The sequence below is a fragment of the Zonotrichia albicollis genome, chromosome 10 (assembly GCF_047830755.1).
Source record: "Zonotrichia albicollis isolate bZonAlb1 chromosome 10, bZonAlb1.hap1, whole genome shotgun sequence".
Taxonomy (NCBI): domain Eukaryota; kingdom Metazoa; phylum Chordata; class Aves; order Passeriformes; family Passerellidae; genus Zonotrichia; species Zonotrichia albicollis.
The window spans coordinates 26885141-26905385 of NC_133828.1; the positions used below are offsets into that span (position 1 = coordinate 26885141).

The 20245-nt window shown below is 38.1% G+C and overlaps 2 protein-coding genes across 4 annotated transcripts in view; one reads left to right on the forward strand and one right to left on the reverse strand.

The window, feature by feature from the left end:
* The window catches only part of LOC141730464 (uncharacterized), a 39444-nt gene extending 24264 nt beyond the window's left edge, over window positions 1–15180 (reverse strand). The window contains exon 1 of the mRNA XM_074548509.1: window positions 15075–15180. Within this exon, the coding sequence (XP_074404610.1) occupies window positions 15075–15094 (20 nt within the window). The 5' untranslated portion in view covers window positions 15095–15180. The remainder of the gene's footprint in view (window positions 1–15074) is intronic.
* Window positions 1–20245, forward strand: part of TLK1 (tousled like kinase 1) — a 76585-nt gene that overhangs the window by 19144 nt on the left and 37196 nt on the right. For all 3 annotated transcript variants that reach the window (XM_005484052.4, XM_074548508.1, XM_005484051.4), the window contains exons 2-3: window positions 15075–15193; window positions 18638–18709. In XM_005484052.4, the coding sequence (XP_005484109.1) occupies window positions 15080–15193; window positions 18638–18709 (186 nt within the window). In that variant the 5' untranslated portion in view covers window positions 15075–15079. The remainder of the gene's footprint in view (window positions 1–15074; window positions 15194–18637; window positions 18710–20245) is intronic.

The following is a 20245-nucleotide window of genomic DNA, read 5'->3' on the forward strand; positions in this document are numbered from 1 at the left end:
TTCTTAAGTCGGGGGCAGATTGACCTCGTGGTTTTTCTGTTTTTCTTTCTCTGTCTCCTTGCTGTCTCTGGAACGCGGCCTCTCCTTCAGCTTTAGCTCTACAGACTCTTCACTTTTCTTAGACACTTTACCTAGTTCAGGATGGATATTCTGTCTCACACGCTCAGCTGGGGATGTGCTCAGTGAGACTGTGAGCCAAGGATGTGCCCAGGAGTCTCCTCCCTTGTCCTGCAGCACATCTCCATGTGGGAGCTCTCCTGCTTAGTGCTGGCAGCAAGGGCAAATGCTTTGTGCACTTGGGATTTCCCAGTCACAGGCACCTGTGTCTAGGAAGGCTGGAGAGGAATGCTTGTGTATCTGAGGTATCAAAGTTCTCACTGACCACAGTTACCACTTGAGAAAAGGTGAAATCCAGTTTTAAGGTTCTTGTGGGTAATTGTTTAGATGAGAAATTTTTGGGAAATAACAGATGTTTTTAGTGGTTTTTCAGTCTTCAGTGGAATTGCTCATGATTTTTCAGGTTTAAGTTAAGACAGGTTGTTACAAATGCTTTTTGTTACATCCACTGAGTCATGGAATTTATTTGGTTCGTTGTATCAACATTCCAAAGATAGTGAGTGGAAGAGCTTATTTCTGAAAAATAAGCCATTTTTAGTGGAGTTTTCTCATTTGGTAAATAATCTTGTTAGTATGTAGTACTCACAGAACAACATTTTGTTGTGTGAAAGCAGTAGATGAAAGCAGTGACTCAGTGTTTCAGGTAACTGCCAAAATAGGTAGCGTGACTATCTATTAGGGATGGAAAGGGTTTCATTAGAGACTAGACTGATTTTATTTTAACAGTTAGACCCAAACCTGCTCCGTGTACTCAGTTATTTGTTTTGCTATTTGTATTTAGGAGTATTCCCGTGGTTAGACTTTATAATGTTCATGTTTACTGTGGCAGTGCAGGAGCTGAAAGGGACCTGGCTGCCAGCTCTGGGGGCATGTGGTGTGTGTTGGCCCTGCCCGCTGGCACAGGCAGGGTGAGGAGGGCAGCTTCCAGCTCAGCCTGTTTGTTCTTCAGTGAACTGCTGCTGGTGAAACTCCTTACTGGTGTGTTTTTATTCAGTTGCTTTGAATGGTGCTGAAGTTGTCACTGAGACAGCTCGCCAAAGCAGCGGTCTGGCTGGGGAGTGTGGTGCATGTGGCGGATACCCCCATGCACCTGCAGGCTTGGCAGGGCCTTGGCAGTGTCCAACTAGGGCAGTGGTCTCATTTGGACTGTTTGTGTTTTCTTACTGATGGAAGTAAGCCTGGTCTGGTTCTGGGTCCTCTCTTAAGTCCATCGATAGATGTATTCAGTTTTAAAGCATTTTCCATGTGGTTAGCTGGTGCTTAGTTACCCCAAAGTGGATCAGTTTTGTTAAATGTGTGCCAGATAAAAGGCATCCCAGTTTGTCAGATGTTGGTAAGGTGTGCTGCTGCCTCCCAGTAGCATGGTCTGTTCTGTCTCTGTTAAGTTGGCTGCAGGAAGTAGGCTCCACAAAGCCTGCTTTAACTGTCCAAGGGATTCATGGCACTCCCCTGCCTCTGGTGTGAGCTATTTGAAGGAGAAATCCTGCTTTATCTCCTGTCAGATGGGGAGGAGAGGTTGTATCACTCTTTCTTTTGCTAAAATTATGCCTACAGTGGTCCACAGAAGGCAGTGTAACATCCTTATCCCTTGAGAATAAAAGGGCAGTAGTACTGTGAGTGTTCAGGTGCTTCTGCATGGTGGGTGATGTTAATTACAGGTCAGTATTTTTACTGGTGTCTTGAAGTATGTTTTGAACATATACCTGAAAATATTATTTTCATTCTCAATTTGTGATATCAAAGACTTAAAACTCTGCTCTTTCCTAATTTCTGTTTGCCCCTAGGGCTTTAACTGCATTTTTGAAGTTTTATTCATGTGATTGCAGACTGTGTTCCACGAGGTTCGCTTAGCCAGCAAGATGGGCACTTCTTAGGAAGGGACTGTGTTGAAAGGAATGAAAATCCCTTCTGTTTTTTTTCTTCTAAAACTTGAATGAAAGTGATAGTATAGCAGAAAAGAAAGCTGGTTTAAAATTAGGCAATGAGCTTTGGATAGGAGAAATGGCTGTAATGCAAATTTCTTTAGTGATAATGCTGAGCAAAACTAAAACTGAATTTTTGACAGATGATTACATAGGATGTTTCTTTGTGTGTGAACTGAGTGGGTTTTAAATTTTTAAAAATGTTCAGCGCTCAAAGTTGCAACTGAATTCAGTGTACACTGTTGGTATCAACAGGCTTTGTAGCTGTGCTGTAAGGAGTAAAAAGCTTGAAATATTCCCTCCCCCCTCATAGCCTTAAACCTAATATTTTACAGATTCATGTGCCACTTCACGTAAGTCCTTTTTTTTCCACTACCTGTAGAATGGAACCAATACTACAAAGTCCCACAAAAATGTAGGTGTAGTCATTAACACATCAGCTCTCTGTGTGTGTAATTTCTCTAGCCATGTTCTGAGGGTCTCCTCCCTACAAGGGACTTTGAGGAAATGAGTTTCTTCCTGCGTTCATTGAAACTTGGATTGTTTAAGATGTAAATTAAAAAAAAAAACAAACAAGGTTTGGTTTCAACCTGAAGGAGTAGAAGCTGGTTGCTGGCTCCCCTGAGCACCACCTAGACAGGGTGCCTCCAAGAGAAAGAACACAGTGAGCTGTCTCACGTAGCATGGCCTGTTCAGCATCCTGCACAGGATCCCTGTTGCACGGGCTCTCTGGTGGTTTGTGCTGAATCTTGTGATTCTGCAGTCTAAATATGTTAAATTTTTTTTCTTTTTTTTTGTGGTTTCTATTCTGTGTGGGCCGTACAGGTATTTTGAAAAAGGAGGAAATGAATGGTGTTGCTGGAGGTTAATACCTTTTCCTTAAAATGCTGTAGTGCAAAAGCCAAAATATTTCATGTGTCTTGTAATTACAATTAGTGGTGAATTTACTGTCCTAGTTTAATCTTAGAGGTGTAATGAGCTTTTTTTCATGTTGGATGTTAAAATTGGGGCTGATGTTCTAGATGATCACAATGTAATAAGTGAAATAGATGAATATACTTGGAAATAATTATAATTTGCCTTTTCTTTAGTTTCTTATTTAGAACATGTTCCTTGCCATGTAAGCAATAGAGATTAAGAGTTAGGTACTGCAGTCAGCAGCTTGTCCTGTGTGCTCTAGGGAGCAGAGCACTTGCCTCGAGGGTCAGTGGGCTGTCTGTACTTGGGAGATTTTGAAGATCATGAGGGTAGAAATGGCAGTAGGAGCTACAGAAGTAAGGAGATTAGGAAGTTCAGGGAATTAACGACTGAAATTCACTTCTCTTGACACAAATGCAGCTTTCAGATACTAAATGACTGTTATTGTAACTCAGAAAAATAAATTTATTCTATTAAATTGTTGAGGGGTTTTGGCCTGCCTCTCTGCTTCATGGGTAACTTAAAAAAAAAACTTATTTGGGGAAAAGCTGCGGCATCTTGTATTTCTTCCTTCATAGTTTACTTTTTCTGAGGAGGGTGAGAACCAAAAGCCCTATGGGAAGAGACATTGCTTGCTCTGTTCCTGCTCAATAGGTGACCTCTGCTTTTAGCTTCCTTTCCACTCCTTCAGATAGCAGAAGCTACTGTTTGTTTTTGATATGTGCAAAAGGCCTGTGCCATTTTAAATTCTTGCAGAACTGCCATTTTGTGGACACAAGTGTTTAGAGCTCTCGGTTTGCCTCCTTATGACTGAATACTGCAAATAAAATTTGCTGTACTTTATAGTATTTCTCTAGGTAGATGTTTCTTCTTCAGGACTGCTCCTGGCTTTTAGTCTTTTCAGCATAGAAGTAAATGGAGGGATGGAATGTAGTGAGCCTTTTTTTCAGAGTGGCATGGTTGGAGAGTGTCACAGAACTGGTGTTATCTCGTGACCTGTTAGTCTGCATCACCAACAAGTGACCCATGAACTTGCAGTGTGCTTCTCCCTGCTTGCTGCCTCTTCCCCAAGGGGACAGGGAACGTCTGGTTTTGGCAGCAAATGAAGCTGAAATGGGCACATTCTGCTGCTCTCTTTCTGTTTGGATACCTTTTACAGAGTTGCCTGCAAGCAAGAGTAATTGCTGCACATTTCTCTACACAGATGAAGAGGGAGATGTAGAGATAGGCAGGAGCACGTCACCTGCAGATGTGCAGCCCAGGCTGTTAGGTTTTATCTCTCTTGACATAATGTTGTGTTCTAGGCAGATGTTTGCTACGTAGACAGGCAGTCTTCTAGTGTTCTGCCACAGATGTCTTGTTAACTTTGGCCAAGACAATAGGTGCTTTCTGAAAAATATAAATAGATTTTTCTTACCTTATAGAGGGATTGTAAGCATGACCTTGTCTGTGCATTACATATCTGTTTATAGTAGTGGGAGTAGTACAGTGTAATAATACATCAGCATTTCTGCTGCTCCATAGGACACTAGCAAGGACTTGCTTTACCTTTGATTGACAAAGGCAACCCAAAGGAGTGTCATCATCTTTTTTTTTAACTTTTCTTCTAACTTCATAGCATACAGTCATAAAGTAATGTATTTAGTGGCATTTTTTCTTAACCAGAATATTTATTTTAGCTCTGAAGAAAGAAAAGTTACTGCTTTTGACCTTGTAACTGTGTAGTAAATATTCCCTTTCCAGGAAAAAGCTGCATGGAACCTCAATAGGATTGTTTAAGGCCTTTTGGGAGATTTTAGAGAGGTTAGGATCACGTTCATGCATGCACAGACTATAGTGGTCAGAGATGACAAGAAACATGAGGTGGATGTGTTAGCTGGCTATCCAGTTGCTGCCAAAACTGACAGTTGTCTGGAACAAAACTTTATTAAAAGCACTTTAAAAGAGAGCTTTGTATCTCTGATTATTCCGTCACCGTAGCAGATGTTCAAATCAGATGTTGTCATTAAAAATTGAGTTTTCTTGAAGATGCGTTTGTTTTTCAGTATCTGTATATTTGTTCTAAATGGACTAAATGCTTAGAGCAGTATTTTAGACAGTGAGAGTTAACTAAACCTGGCCTCTGTTATCACTTTCTTTAGCAATGGAGTGCAAAATGGTCGGTGAGAACTGTCTTAACAAACCTGGTTTTTTCTGTTTCTTTGTAGCATTCAGGCTCTGGCAGCTTGCTATTAAGTGATGGACGTTGGTCTTGTTGAAAAAACACCAAAATCCTTCTGCCAAATCAGAACTTGCTCTTAGTAGTTCAGAATAGTATAGAGAACAGCTGCAAGTGAGGAATCCAGACCTTTTAAAAAAGCAAGTAAATGTGACACTTGGGATGATATAGCAACAAATTTCAAAGAAATGGATGCCATTCTTTGTCATGAACATGTTCAGGATATCACCTGTGTAGTTTATGTATGTTCAGAGTGTTGACTTGTCAGGCTTGTTCTATATGTGGTATTGTAGCCAACAATTTGAAATACCTGGTAATCACCTGGCAAATTTTTTATTTAAACTATTAATTGTGTGAGTTCAGAATAAACTGTGTAAATGAGGCCATTTCCAGAAGGAATATTATTCACTGTTGATACTTTCTCAAGTGGTGGGGTTTTTTTGTAGCAGCTTTTCTGTTTTACTGATATAGGAGGGCTTTCATGATGGGGAAAGGTATTGCAGACTGGGGTTTTGACATAGGAAGTACACTCTGATCTTGCCTAACTCACTACTGTTTATAAGAGCCTAAAAGGCATTACTGGACATGGAAAGTGATTTTGGGTGTGGGGAATTATTCTTCCAAGTGGACTGTTCTGCAGTAGGGCACAGCATGTATTTCTGTTACAGTGCCCGTGAACTGATCTTCTGATTGAATTCAGTAAAGGTGTGCAAAGGAGAGGAGAGAATACAGTGATACCAGTCTTCAAAGTGTAGCCTCCTGAGTGCCATTGAAGGGTGGCAATTCCAGACAAACAGCTTTTGATCTATTAGTAATAAAGAAATGTAAAATCATCAAGCTTGGAAGAGACCTTCAAGATCATCCAGTCTGACCATTAGCCTAGCAATATCTTTGAAACCAATATATATCACTCGGATCTAGACACCTCTTAAACCATCTCCAGGCCTGGTAAATCCACGACCTCCCTGGGCAAGTTATTCCAGTGCCTGACCACTCTAAAAGTAAAAAAGAGATTTCTCATATTTAATCTGAATTTCCCCTGTCTCACCTTAAGGCCATTTCTTTGGGTCTCCCTGCTGAAGGCAAGAGCCTGGAAGAGCCTGGCCCCCACTTCACTACAGCCTTCCTTGAGGGAGTTTTGGAGAATGATGGGGACCCTCCGGAGCCTTCTCAAGACTAAACAACTCACTCAGCCGTTCCCCACAGCATAGGTTTTCTAGACCTTTCACAAGCCCTTTATTTGACAGGCTCCAGCACCTCAATGTCCTTTTTAAAGTGAGAAGTCTAGAACTGAACACAGTATTCAAGGTGTGGCCTCACCAGTGCTGAGTACAAGGAGTAATACACTGTGTGTTCTTTCAATTGTTGTTTGTCCCTTCATTCATCACATGAAGCATTATTCAACAGACTCAGGAAGGACCTTGCCGTGGTTCTGTTGCTCATAGCAGTATTTGCTATGCTAACGCTTCCTGTACACAATGCACCTGGAGTTTTATTGAAAGTCTGGGAAATGGATAGATAGATAACATGTTGAATGTTCTGTGCTGTATCTTATTTTCTCTGTATTAATTAGTTAATACTTGCCAATTCCTATCTCTAATATTAAAAAACCCATCCTGCAAAAATAATGGCATCATAATTTCTGGGGCAAGATGAGAAAAGTTTGATTGGTGAAGAATTCCTTCAAGAAGAGCTGCCAGAAAGAAAAATATGGCTGAAAACTGACCTATTATATGGTTTTACATGCCAAATAAAACTAAATGTTGATTCATTTTCTGAATAATGAATAAAATTGAAATGAGACACAGCATACCATTGAGTATTGTGAAAAAAGTAGCTTTCAGACCATCAGCATCGTTAATTTAGATTTCAGTCTTGAAAGCTGTCATAGACATACAGGTTTTACCATTTTTTATGCTTAGATATAATTTTTAGAGGTGCTCAGTCAATTGTGGCTTTTTTTTCCCTTTTCAGATCTTTCTCTTACATTACTGTTTGTCTTTCTTGGGTACTGCACTGCACCTCAAACAGGTTGTATTTATACCTGTGCAGTTGTTGTTTGTGGAATTGAAGGAAAGTGTAGTTTCTTGTATGCATACATAGGGGAAATACTGTCACTCAGAAGTTCCTGAAAATTAATTCTTTATTGATTCAAGCATTACTCTTGAGCCAGGTGTGTCTTTCAGGCAATTCAGTTTTACTTCCAGGGGGTAGGATTGGTAGTGGGATTAGTCAGAAGTGAGGTGTTGCCTAGGACAGGGTTGCATGCCAGTTTAGCCCCATTTACAGTAGAGCAGACCCCGGGGATCTGTTGACCTCTCTGTTGTTTGAATCACTTGCTCACTGTGCTCTCAAGGAGCCATCCTGAGCTACCCTCCTTGTGGCATACACCCACTCACATGAGTACATGTTGTTGGCCTTTGGCCAAATTAAAGCACTGGTAGGCAACTTGTAAATTCATCTCTGCCTCTGCTGCCTACAGCCATCTGATGAGACACATAATCCTCAGGAGATCCCTAGAATACAGCGCCTAGCTGAAGGCAGGGAGAATTAAACATTCTTAAATTGTTACCCACAAATGTCTCCTAGCTGGTCTGGAGCTGGCCCAAGTGCTTTATTCATAAGTCTTTTTTTCAAGGTGTTGGCAGGGGTTCCCTCAGGAACATAGTTCTCAGTGACTCTCTTCTCTTTTCCAGGCTGTTGGCCGCAAAATTGAAATAAAAAAGTAGCAGCACAGACATGAAGTCTTAAGATCGTTACAATTTTTTTTAACGTTAAAGAATTGATTTCTGTTATAGAATGATTAGCAGAAAATCACTTATCTATCCAGCAGCCAAAGTTTTCTTTATTTTAGATCAAGTTTCTAGACTGTTGAACTGTTGGGAAAAGTGAAATAAACAATGTTCAAGAGCTACTGTAAATTTAAAAATATTTCCAAAAGGAAATAGACTGCTGCATCTTGGGGACAGAAGGGACATGGAATATTTTCCTGTTCTTTGGGCACTAGAAGAATTAATTTTTATTAACCCAGCAATCTATCCAAAATGCATTTCCTTGTCAACTTTTTAGTCCATGGGAAATTGGTTAAAAGTTGTACTGTGTTTGGGGATATTTTTTCCATATCAGAAAAAATTCTCTTCTTAGTATTTTAATATATATAATATTCGTCAAAAACTGCCATCTTTTTATGTTCATAGGAAAGGGTTTTTTTCTTATACTTTTAGATTTTCCACAGTTGTGTTTTTTTTAGCCTAAAATTTTGGCAGTTCGATTATTTCCCTCCCACAGGTTTTATGTAGACCAAAGCCTGATCTGTCTGCTAATTATCTGCCTTTTACCCCTCAGTCTCCTTTAGATTAATAAGAAAACCCTGTTAAGTTCACCTAGGCACCTTAGCAGTGCTAGGGGGTGTCTGCTGTGTTATGTGCCTCAGTGTTCTCAGGTGCTGAGAAATACTGCATTTTACTGTGCTTTAAAATGACTCTTGATTAATTAAACAGATTTCTGTTTTTTCTTTACCCTGAGCTTCGATATGTTCCTCTGTCATTAGGATTTTCTTACCTTTTATGATCTTTTCAAAAGGCTAGTTTCACTTGAACATCAGGATATATTTTTATCCTTTCCTGTTTCATCTGCTGCCACTGTTAGTTTCAGATACCGCTAAGGTTTTCAACTTGAATGTAGTACCTTGAACTTTTTCAGGTTACCTGTTGGTTGGAGGTTATAGTAGCTACATAGTCTTCTGTAAAACAAGTTAATCCTGTTCCTTGGGAAGTCAATTTTAAACATTTCTAAACTCCCAGGTTAAACTTTGTCATGAATAATCTGTGGCTGTTTGTTAAGTATTTTGGAAGAGCTGTAACCCTGGGGCATTGGTAAGTAGTGTCCTCTAGGCTTTGGATTGTCTGGACATAAGTATAGGTCTGGGATTTTGGTTTTTTTGCTTTGCTTTAAGTCTCAGAGATTGTCTCTTTCTTTCTGCCCTACTGACTGCTCATTTCAATTCAGTGGGATCTTCTTGGCGTCAGGATTGTGATTGCCATTGGATGGTGATGTACTTCAACGGCTCCTGCTAAGAATGGGCTGTATTTTTGCTGTTACCTTGAAATTAAACTCTTCTGAAATTAAAACTGCTTGGCTTTATGCCATTATACTAACATCTCAACTTGATTTCTTAGCACATTACTAATTTTTAAGGCTGTTTCCAGTTCTGTTATCTGTGATTCCCAAAACCAAACAGTGGAAGAGAGACTATTCAAGACATGGTTTCGCCACACAGGTCAATTTTTTTACTTTGTTTTTTTGTTTTATCAGTGTCTCAACCCCATTGCCCAAATGTTCTATTTTAAATTGAACAGGTGTTATTATCTGACTTAGAAATCAAGATTTCCATTCATTCCATACAGTTTGATGTTAGTTGTTTGTCTTGCTTTTTCACTTGACCAAACTCATATTTTAGTGCTCCCTCTATTCCTTGACTGACAACTTGTCCTGGGTCACTTTATTCTCCATTGACTTTTATAAGGCACTTCCAATGGAAGAGACCTGGATCAATGTTTACCTAACTACAGAATAGTTTATTACCAAATAGTTTGTTTTATTTGAGACAGAACTATTAGCTTCATTAACCTATTTATCTGGAAATTAAAAAAGTCCTTTCTAGTTGGTTCTTCAGTAAGGAAAACCCAGACTTTCAGAAAGATAGGGAATAAGAAGGAAGTTGAGTGCATAGTTTGATTGGGTTGGTTTTGGGTTTGGTCTGGGTTGGTTTTTTTCCCTAAAGGAAGCAAGAGAGGAGCTCAGTTGAAATACATGTGGATGCAGATATGTATCTTCATGTTGGTGAATGGAGAAAAGCAGTTATGTGGCCTCATTTTTAAGAGACTGCTTAAGGGTTTAAAAATCTGGGTTTAGTAATTTTCTGTAGTCTGTTCTGCATTTGGTATTTTAAAGCTTTTCTTCTACCTGCTTGTTGGTAAATGTGTATTCTGGAACGACAAGAGCTATCATACTCAATTGTTATGAAGTTAAATTATTGGAGCATCAACATAGTGGGTGGGATAAAACAATATTTAGGATATTCCAAATTGAAAGAAACAGTTACTTAAGGACTTCAAGGATTGCATTGCAGTGCTGTTAAACAGTGGTTTCTATACTTGGAGTGGTTACTATACTTAAAATCTGGTTTGATATCTCTAAAGGAATCCTGATGAAAAAACAGATAAGGGAGCAAGGGCAAAAAAATCCCCCTGCTTTCCAGGCTGCTTTTCCTGCTGTTGAAAATGTGTACGCTGCCTCTCTGCCTCCTTTTTTGCCCCTTGCCCTTTTAGCTGGCTATTAGTTAGAATTACTGTTCTAAAGGATGCTACTGCCATTGAGGAAGACTACATGGCACCAATATTATCAACATTAATGTGAAGTTTTGCTAAAAATACACTGCAGAGAACTCTCATACTGTGTGCGTTACCATAAAATCTGAGTGCCTACTAGGAGCACATCAGGAAATTCAATTTACATTTGGGCTATTGTTAAACTGTCTTTTTCTATTCAACAGATAGGTCTCTGTGTTGAAGTATTTTGCTCTGCCATTAAAAGCTATATGCATATAAATGCATTAAAGAAACCAGACCAAACCAGTTTGGCTTTCACTTAAGTGAAAGGTGATTTGTGCTGGCCTTGAATTCAGGAGAAGGGGGCCTCAATCTAATCTGGAGAGTTGTTCTAAGAAGAATTTGGCTTCTGCATAATGAACTTTATCTTCATTGTAGAAAGCTGACAATGTGTGAAGCTGTTGATCTTTCTTCATTTCAAAGCTGTAATTGATGGCCAGATAATAAGAGTCAATTCAGGGTAATAAGAGAGTCAAAGATAAATACTGAGTTGTGGAGCTTGATTCCATATTTAGTGGAAAAGAAAAATAGTCTGATCTGTCAACCCTTTGTGTTTGGATCTGCAATGCTGTTCTGTGTAGTCTACCAGTGTTCAAGATAGAGGTTGTGGTACAACAGTATCACAAAATTTGCAGTTTTAGAAGGTGAATAATTGCAGCTGCAACTCTCTGCTAAACTTTTTCTCCTAAAGTATCAATTTCATTGAGGCCTGAGCAAGTACTTGGTTTAATAAGTGGATCATTTGCCAGTGTTCATGTATTTGGGGGTGTAGAGCCTTGGGTTGGGATACAAGTGTAGTTGCACTTCACTGTTTTTTGGTCACTGGTCCTGAAGTGTTCTGACTGCCATGGAGAATCCTCTGGAGCTTTACATCTGTTTTGCTAAGGTAGAGTGCTGTGTAATAGATTATATCAAATGCCATGAAAAAGCTTGCAGATTGCTTCTCTCACTTAGAACTTTGACTTTTGACATACCCCATTGCCTAAGAAATTCTCAGAGGAATTTGGATGTTTTTGTCCAAAAAACTTCCTTTTAAAAACGTCCTTTTCAGGACAAGGTATCTGTATATATATTGTGCTGGACCACTTCATATATATTACATTAGTTTTTAGAGAAAAGGCTGTCTATCAGTCTGATAAAATAGGAAAATGTTGGTAATTTAAAAAAAAAAAAAAAACATAAAAAAAACCTATCAGAAGAAGCATTCAGAATCTGTAGTGGTTACAAGAAATAAAGAATGTAGTTTTTTAGGACTCTTCCATGAGTTTCAGGTGGCCCTTCAGGTTTTCTTTGGAAGATAGTACAAATTGGAATGGCAGTGGGTGGTAGCAATGCCACCTTTCCTTCAGCATCATGGTAAATATGCTGTAAGTACTTGTGTAATGTGTTTGGATCTCCCTTGAGTTAATGAATTGGCTTTCAGGTGTAGGAAGGTGTAGGACATTAGTTCAAATAAGAAGTCTGGGTATATTTTCAAGACTGTAAGTTATGTCAGTCTTGTTGATAGCAAGACATTGTGTGAGCAGGAGAGTTTATAAAGTCTAATACTTAAAAAAAGTTATATGTCACTTAAATTTAATATGTAATTTTTGTAATTTAAAAAAGAATTGTCCCTCACGTGAAAGTTGTCCCTCACATTTTAAAATTGCCAGTACCTTTAAAACTGCCATTTAAAAAATCTTTAAAAGTAGGTAACTTGTGCTGAGAACTGAAGGTACAGAGCTGCTTGTTCTTGATAAAACAGCTGTGTGTTTGGAAGTGGATGGTGTATTTAAATTACAACATGAATGAGGAAGGCAGTTCTTGGGATCCTTCCTGGGATTTCTCTCTGAGAAAAGAAGGTTTGAGTCCAGCTTTTCTGTCTTGTCCTTTAAATCACAAAGATAGCAGAGTGCGTGTTGCTTTTCGGTTTTGAATATTTAACAATAACAAAACCCAAACCAAAATAAACCCCCTAACATAATAGCAAAAAACCACTTCAGCAGAAGTAGTGAAGAGAATGCAGTGCATTCATTAGTGTGTGTAGGCTCCAAAATTTGAGCAGAAAAAGAAAGTGTTGTATTTTATCTGTGCTGTGGGTTGTCCCTTTGTGTGCTACATCACCATTCTGACTGGTGAGTTAACCCAGGGGTGGTGATCTCTTTAGTGCATTAGTATCTAAACACAGCACATGAGACCTGTGGTAATTCAGATGAGCCTTAGCTATCCACAGTGATTATTGGTCTCCCACATTTCATAAAATAAACAATGGTATGGTAGTATCTATTTCTGTAATGTACACATGGTTTTGTAATTGCTGGAGTTACATCAGTAATTTTAAGTGATCACTGAACTTTTGCAGGCAGTAACTATCAAATAGGCTAATAAATCAAAATATTGCTAGACCTGCTGCATTAAATGGTTTACTTTGCTAAAGTAAAACGCTTTTTTTTCAGTGACATACACTTAGAAACTTCTATTGTTATAAAGCAAAATAGTAATAATTTAAACTTTTCTGACAAATCTGTTGTTATTAATTCCTTACGCTTTTTCAGAGCAATACTTTCCCATTAAGGTATGGATTATATCCATACATACTGGGGAAGATATCTGTTAAAAACGTATATCTATTAAAAACAATATATCCTTACTGCACAGTCCATTAATGTCAGAAATATTTTTTATGCATATAAGTGTTCAATTGGTTGTAGAAATGCTTGAAAGCAGTACACAAGCACAGTTTAGGGAGCAAGAGTTTAAAGAGGATTCCTGATTGTTCTGCACTCAACATGCATGTATATACACAAACAGTTTTAAACCCAGGGAGTTTACAATCCAAAGGATGTAGAAATTTGAGAATTTTTTACTAGGCAAGTTCAGTAGTAGCATTGCAGCTGCAGTTTCAAACTGTGTCATTCCCCTGCCTTGCTGGAGAAGAGTCTCCAGCTCTATGTAAGACTGCACTTGGGTGTACTAACAAAATGTGGTGTCTCCAACCTGCCACTCATAGTTTGATTTTTCAAAAGATTCTGCCACAAACATTTCCTGAATGTTTCCTTCCCAGCTGTTTATGTCTTGGTGTGATTTTCTTCCATTGGAGGAGGTGTGTTAGCAGTTCCCTTGGTAAAGGAGCTTGCTACACCTCACTTCTATCATCTGCCTTCCTACAGGAGCAAGGGCAACTGGAATTAGGCAAACAGCAGAAGCAGTGCTTTCCCTGCCAGAGGGGTTAGCTCTATGCCCAGGAGTGGCCAAAATGTCAGAAAGGTCTGTCTAGGGCTTGGATGCGGAAGATTTTGAGATACCCAAGAGTCCCATAGGAAAGTGTCATTTGACTTATTAATAGCAAGGGGGAAGCTACATTGATGCATTTGTTAGAATGTTAAGGTGATGGGTTGAGGTTTATAGCAGCAGTTAAACTTTGAAAACTAATTTTCACAAAAACAAAGTTTCAAAAACTTTTTTTCATGGCACTGTTCTTTGGTGAACTGCTGTGTTGTCCTTTGGGACTGAAAAGCACCAGCTTGTTGTGTCTTAGTTGGAAAAAAATGAGGCTATTTTACTATGTGGTACTTGAAGGATTTGCTATTACAATAGTGCATTAAGACTTCAACATGAAATATCTTATTTAAAATAAAGCAACTGAAATACTTCCAATTGAAGATAAACTGAATGTTCAAGTAGATGAAAAGGTAAAAAACACAGAATGCAGTTTGTGTAAATACAAAAGACTTATTTGTCTACATCATCTTTCAGACTCATTAAACAGCCATAAGTGATTTAAATACAAATTAAGAAGCTGCACATCATGTTGCAGCTTACTCATGTAGGCTGAGCTCATCAGAAACTCCTTTTGTTCCTCCATTTCCTTCCACCTTACTTTCCCTGCAGATGCCAGCAGCACTGCTTTACTCCATTTACAGGGCTCTGTTGAAGCCATCACCTCTGCAAGGATCTCTGTTATTCCGGGTTCCTTTTTCATTGCTGATCCTGCTCCTTTTTTCTCTGACCTTTGGACCTCCATGTAACACTGCATTCCTGTGCATGGGATGAGGATTGCAACCTACCTTCTGATTTTCCATTTTTCCTCCTGTAATTCCTGCTTGTTGATCTTTGACACTGACAGTCTAGCATTTAAAAAATACAGAAAACAAGAGCACTGCAGGATATATTGCAGAACTGGGAGGTTTTATGCTGGAAACCACTTTGTTCCTGTCAGCTAGTTTTTAATCTATAAATAATTGCCGGGTTGGCGTATTGCATACTGCAGGCTCTCTGTCTCTTCCATGCCTCTAACAGGTTCTCATTTTCAACCAGAATTGACAAAGCTATTCTGATATGCAGAACTCGCCACAACATTTTTGTAATTCCTTGAGTGCTTTGGCTATTAGGTAACAGGTGGTGTGTCATTGTCAAGTTGAGGGTACAAATCCTTCGTTTGCGTAGGCCAGTGGTATGCTTGGCTTGTTTGTGAAATGTTCCACTGCAAATATTGGGAAATATAATGAATTTATATATGTATTTTTTTAGGAGCAATGGATGAACTTCATAGCCTGGACCCAAGAAGACAAGAATTGTTAGAGGCAAGATTCACAGGAGTAGTAAGTGGCAGCACTGGGAGTACTGGAAGTTGCAGTGTTGGAGCTAAAGTAAGTCCTAAGAGCAGTCATTCAGATCTGCCATTTTGAAATACTAATTTATCTCAGACCATCTCATTTTCATACTGTTAATGTGATTTACTTGTAAAAGCAGTGGCTTGGAAGAGGCTCTCAGAAAAATCCCTCTTGTCTGTTATTTTGCTTTGAGATAGGATTGTTTATCTTGAACCTTTCTGTGACATGGATGTTGAATTGTTCTTAAAAACACCGAAGAATGAGCTTATACGGGCTCTTTAGTGGCTTTGCTGTAGTGCACATGTGATCAGAGATGAAGGATTTTCACATTATTTAGGTGGAGTTGTCTCTGCTGCAGATGACCATCTACTTACAGAGTAGTAGTGTGTGACATCTGTTTTAATATTAAATTTTTTTGAAGATTAGTACATATAGATAAAAAAAAAATTTCAACATTTCTAGGCATTATATCAGTTTCTCTTACTTTCATTCTAGAATTCCTGTCTTTTAATATCTAAGCCAGGATGCAGCACTTTAGGAAGAACCTTATAAACACTGAATAATTACTTTCCATATGTTGTATATTTCCTTTCAGTTAATACATCTGCAAAATAATTTTGTCTTTGTTGCATATTCTGTTCAAGTTACTAACTTCAGCTTCCAAAAGTGATTGCTGCAATACTGTTGCCTAGCCAGAGGTACTCCATTTTGTTTTTGTGCATTGGAATGTTCTCCATCAAGTATAGTACTTGATAGACAGACATTAAAAAGGTGTCATACTAATGTTTTAGGTGCATTTCCCTCATGACTAAATTACTTCTGAATTCTGTTTCCAAACTGTTTGCAGTGCCATCATGTTTTAAGTGCTTTACACAAACTTGTAGTATTTTTAGCTTCCTATGCTGTGTTTTAGTTACCAGTATAGATTACAGAACCAAATACTTCTTGATAGAAGACATTGTTGGAATTTCTGAAGACATGTCATGTATCAATGGCTATGAACAAACTACACAGAATTGAAATTATTATATAGTGATCTTGCATCATAATTTGCTTTGGAGAGTGACGTGAAGGCAAATGTCACAAAACTGTAAAAAGATCACAAACTTGTTACTGTCATTTAAAACAAGAAATCAGTTAAATAGTCAGGGGAAGAAATGAGGTTGGATTGACACAGTGACATTGATGCACTGTCTAATTGTCTTCTCATTATAATTGCAAAATTGTATATTTGCCATATCATGCTTAAAATTAGAAAGAGACAAACACAATGATTCTGGCCCGTTTTGTTTATTTATTCCTTGGATTCTCTAGTACTGCTTACTCCCCTAATTAATTAACTAATTTTAATAGCTCAGGTAGTTGCTCATAGTTCACATTACTATTTATCCTTTTTTATTACTAAATCTGTACTTCTAACTTCATTGAACTTTTACTTTTTGATACAGCTGTTTCGGTCCATTGCTTTGTTGCAAATTTTCCCTCATAATCTGTCTGCTGCTGTATGTGTAATACATTTTTTTTAAAGGCATTGTCGGGTTTCTTGGGGTTCCTCCTCTTTAAAATTTGATTCCCTGTGAGTCACTGCTTACCATTTACATAAATCTATTGAAGTCTTTTTCTTGTTGTCTGTTGTTCAGCTGATTTCAGCTGTTAGCCAAATTACATTCCACTTTCACATTTTCAGTTTGTTCATCCAAGTTAGCCAGAAAAAGAAATTTAAAACAATTTCCTTTTTCACTCTGCCATGGAAAAAATATATTTCTTGTCCCTGATGCATTCCAAGATTTGTATCTCATCCAGTTGGTTTCCAAATGGATATCTTGATGAAGTGGTGTTTTTTAATACTACCAAATGCTTTGATAAATGTTTGCAGAAGATACTGTTACCACTGTTTCTTACAGGTGCATATCCTCATCTAAGACACTGTTATTCTTACCTTCTAGTCCTGTGATTTGTTACACCATCAGTAAAACCACAATTCCATCAGTTTTGTTTGTATTTCTTTTGTTTGTGACCATTCAGTGTATCCATGCTGATAATGTGAAGTGTAGTAGCTGATCTGGGCTGTGTTTGGAGAAAAATGCTTTTTAAAAAATAGAGTCTGTAGTCTTGGGGGGGATGTTCGGACAGGCTTATCTGATTCTTATTTGAAAAAACTGATAAAACATTTTTGATCTGATGTACAGAGGTAACTGCGAAAATACGAGGTATAAATATACTATCCATTGGTCTGCCCTCACTTTGAAGGCCAAAATGTACACAAACTTCTTTGTGTACAATGCCAAATCCCCATGTTCCAGATTCTGATTTTCCTAAGCTAGCAAGACAATACAGAGCTTGCAACTTTAATAGTTATTTTTTAAAATATTCTGGATCATTATATACTTCTAGTAATTAAATTGAAATGGACTCTCAGCTATCCTTACCATATGTGTTGCTGAAGAGTTTTGGAATTTCTGGGAGTAAAAAAGCCCATTATGTTCAAGCTTTTTCAGTAAGCAAGGTTGGAAGTACAAATGTAGGTTACTGATATTGTTGTATCAGACTTTAATGGCCAAATACTGACACAGGACAAGGAAGAACAAGATGCAGGCATTTGTGTATACTGGAGACTGCCCTGGGGGTGAAAACATACATGGAAACTTTGTGTGTTTAACTAACATTTCTCTGGACATTGTAATCCAGTGATGATTTGGTTATTCAGATGTCACAGATGAGTACTCTCCTGCAAACTGATACCAGGCTGGAATTTAATGCTGAGGAGCAAACTGCCTTGGAACTACTTCACTTCAAAGTGTTTGTTCTGCCTTCTTGTATAGAAGAGACAGGTCCATCAGTATAAGAGTTTTGGTGGGTTTTTTTAATAAAAAGACACTCAGCTGATGATGACTCATTAAAATGTCCTCGTGACATGCTGTGTTCAAAAGATCTCTGAATAAATCAGCCTTAGTAAATTTCTAAAAAAATATTGTAATTTGGGACTGTATCACTACTTGGGGCTGTTGCTGTTTTTTCTTCCCTGAGTAATGTAAATTTATTGTGTTGGGGGAAATTTGCTTTAAGAATGTGGAATAGTACTGTCAATAGGTTCTAATTTTCTCCAAGACAAACTAGACTATTTGCAAAGATTATTTTTTAAATCAATTTCATGACAGAAAATCAAAACCTGTTTTAAGTAGCACCTCTTTTTCTTCAAAAATTGAAAAATTCTAGTAGTCTCTAGAACTTCCTCCAGTGGTTTTGAATATGCTAGGGTTTTACTTGGCTCAAAAGCAACGGAAATTCAAAATTTACTGTGTCCTGTCAAAATATTCACCTGTCAAACTTGTTATCCCCCTTTCCAGTTACAAGTGCTCCATAGTTAACTTTTCCATGAGAGCATGAAATGACTGTTACTGATTGTAACTGTGAGTGGTAACAGTGGATTATCTTTTATAATTCTATGTATAATGTTGAGTATTTTATTTGTCTTGGTAGGCCTCAACAAATAACGAGAGTTCAAATCACAGCTTTGGAAGCTTGGGATCTTTAAGTGATAAAGAATCAGAGGTAAGTGTATGGGGCAGATCATTATTACCTCAGAATTTTAATGCAAACAAGTAATTTATTTTTATTCTTCTTTGATGCCTTATTTTGTATAGAAGCTTTTAAAGTAAAATGCAGATTACTCAGATAGGTAGCAGAGAGCATAAATTACTGAAAGACATTATCTCTTGGAAGAGGAACTGTGACTGGAAGAAGTGAGTTTCTTTGGATTTTTGGTCGTGAAAGTAGCTGCTGCTGCTTCTCTGTTATCTATGTAGTCATGGTCTGAGGATGGGTACAACTTTTGGAGCTGAAAATGTTTATGTAGTTTACTGTCTTTTGTTTCATAAGTAAAAAGTGTTTCATCAGCACAGATAGCTTTGACTGATCTTTGGATGAATCCTTGAAAATACTCTAGAAACTAGTTTACTGTGTTTTCTTTCCAAATAGGGATTTATGCCAAGGACAGACATCCTTAGAAGAGGTCATCTTTATTTGTAAAGCTGCAGTTGTCACTGCGTATTTTCTTACCTAAATCCAGTTTGCAATCCAAGAAAAGGATGCATGCTTTTATTAGGTGTAAATGTGCAGAGCTCAGACTTGCCTTGAGTAGAATATTTTCCTCTTAGTGATGAGCATTGCTATAGTTGCACTAGTACTACAGCTCATAGAATGTACCTATTTCGGGGTCAGTGAGTGTCTCTGACAGTTTTGCCTCTGTGTGTCACAGATTGCATGGATAAGATTATATCCTTTGTAAGCAAGAGTGGATTTCTGGCCTAGGCTAGGCCCTGTGTGTCATGCTGGAGAGATGGTCATTTGGAATGTGCTCTTGGTGTTATTTTCACGTCAGAGCTTTACTTTGGGGCCTAATTGTTCATTTGCTCAGTCACTACAAGATGCTTTTTTACTGGGCTCTCAGCAAGTGAATTTAATTGGTTCCCAAAGCTGATACCTTATAAATAAAAGTTCTGTATGTGTGATTTGTTTTTCTTGTTGAAAAAAAGCTCTGCTATGTTTTTTTTTCTCCTCACCTTTCCCAGCTGGATTATGCATCCAGCTGCATAGACTGTTTTCTTAACCAGAAGATTCTGTCTGCCTGTTGTTTTTATTCATGGCTTTTCCTAGAAATACTCTGGGCAGTGATGCAGTTCTGATGTAGGTGTGGGAATGGGAATGTGCTGCAGTAGCCTGAAGGTTATGATGCATTATTGCCATTCCTTGACAGAACACCATGTCTATGAGTAGTTGAGTGATCTCAGAACACTGACTATATGTGTAATAAGTTTTTGGTGTAGGAAAATATTATTTTACAATTCTATACATGAGATACAGAGGTAAAGCTTTTCCAAGGCATGTGATTTGAAAGTCTCTGCACAGTGTTGTAACCTCAAGTCTTGCTTCTGAGTAAGGGATAGTATTTTGTCTTTTAAATATTCTAAGACTTGTATTCTAAAATAGAAGCTTATATCTTTTTTGAAAATGTCCCTGCACAGAAGTCCACTGTGCTCCATTGCACAGTGAAAGATGTCTTATTGACATTGCGTAGCAAAACGCATT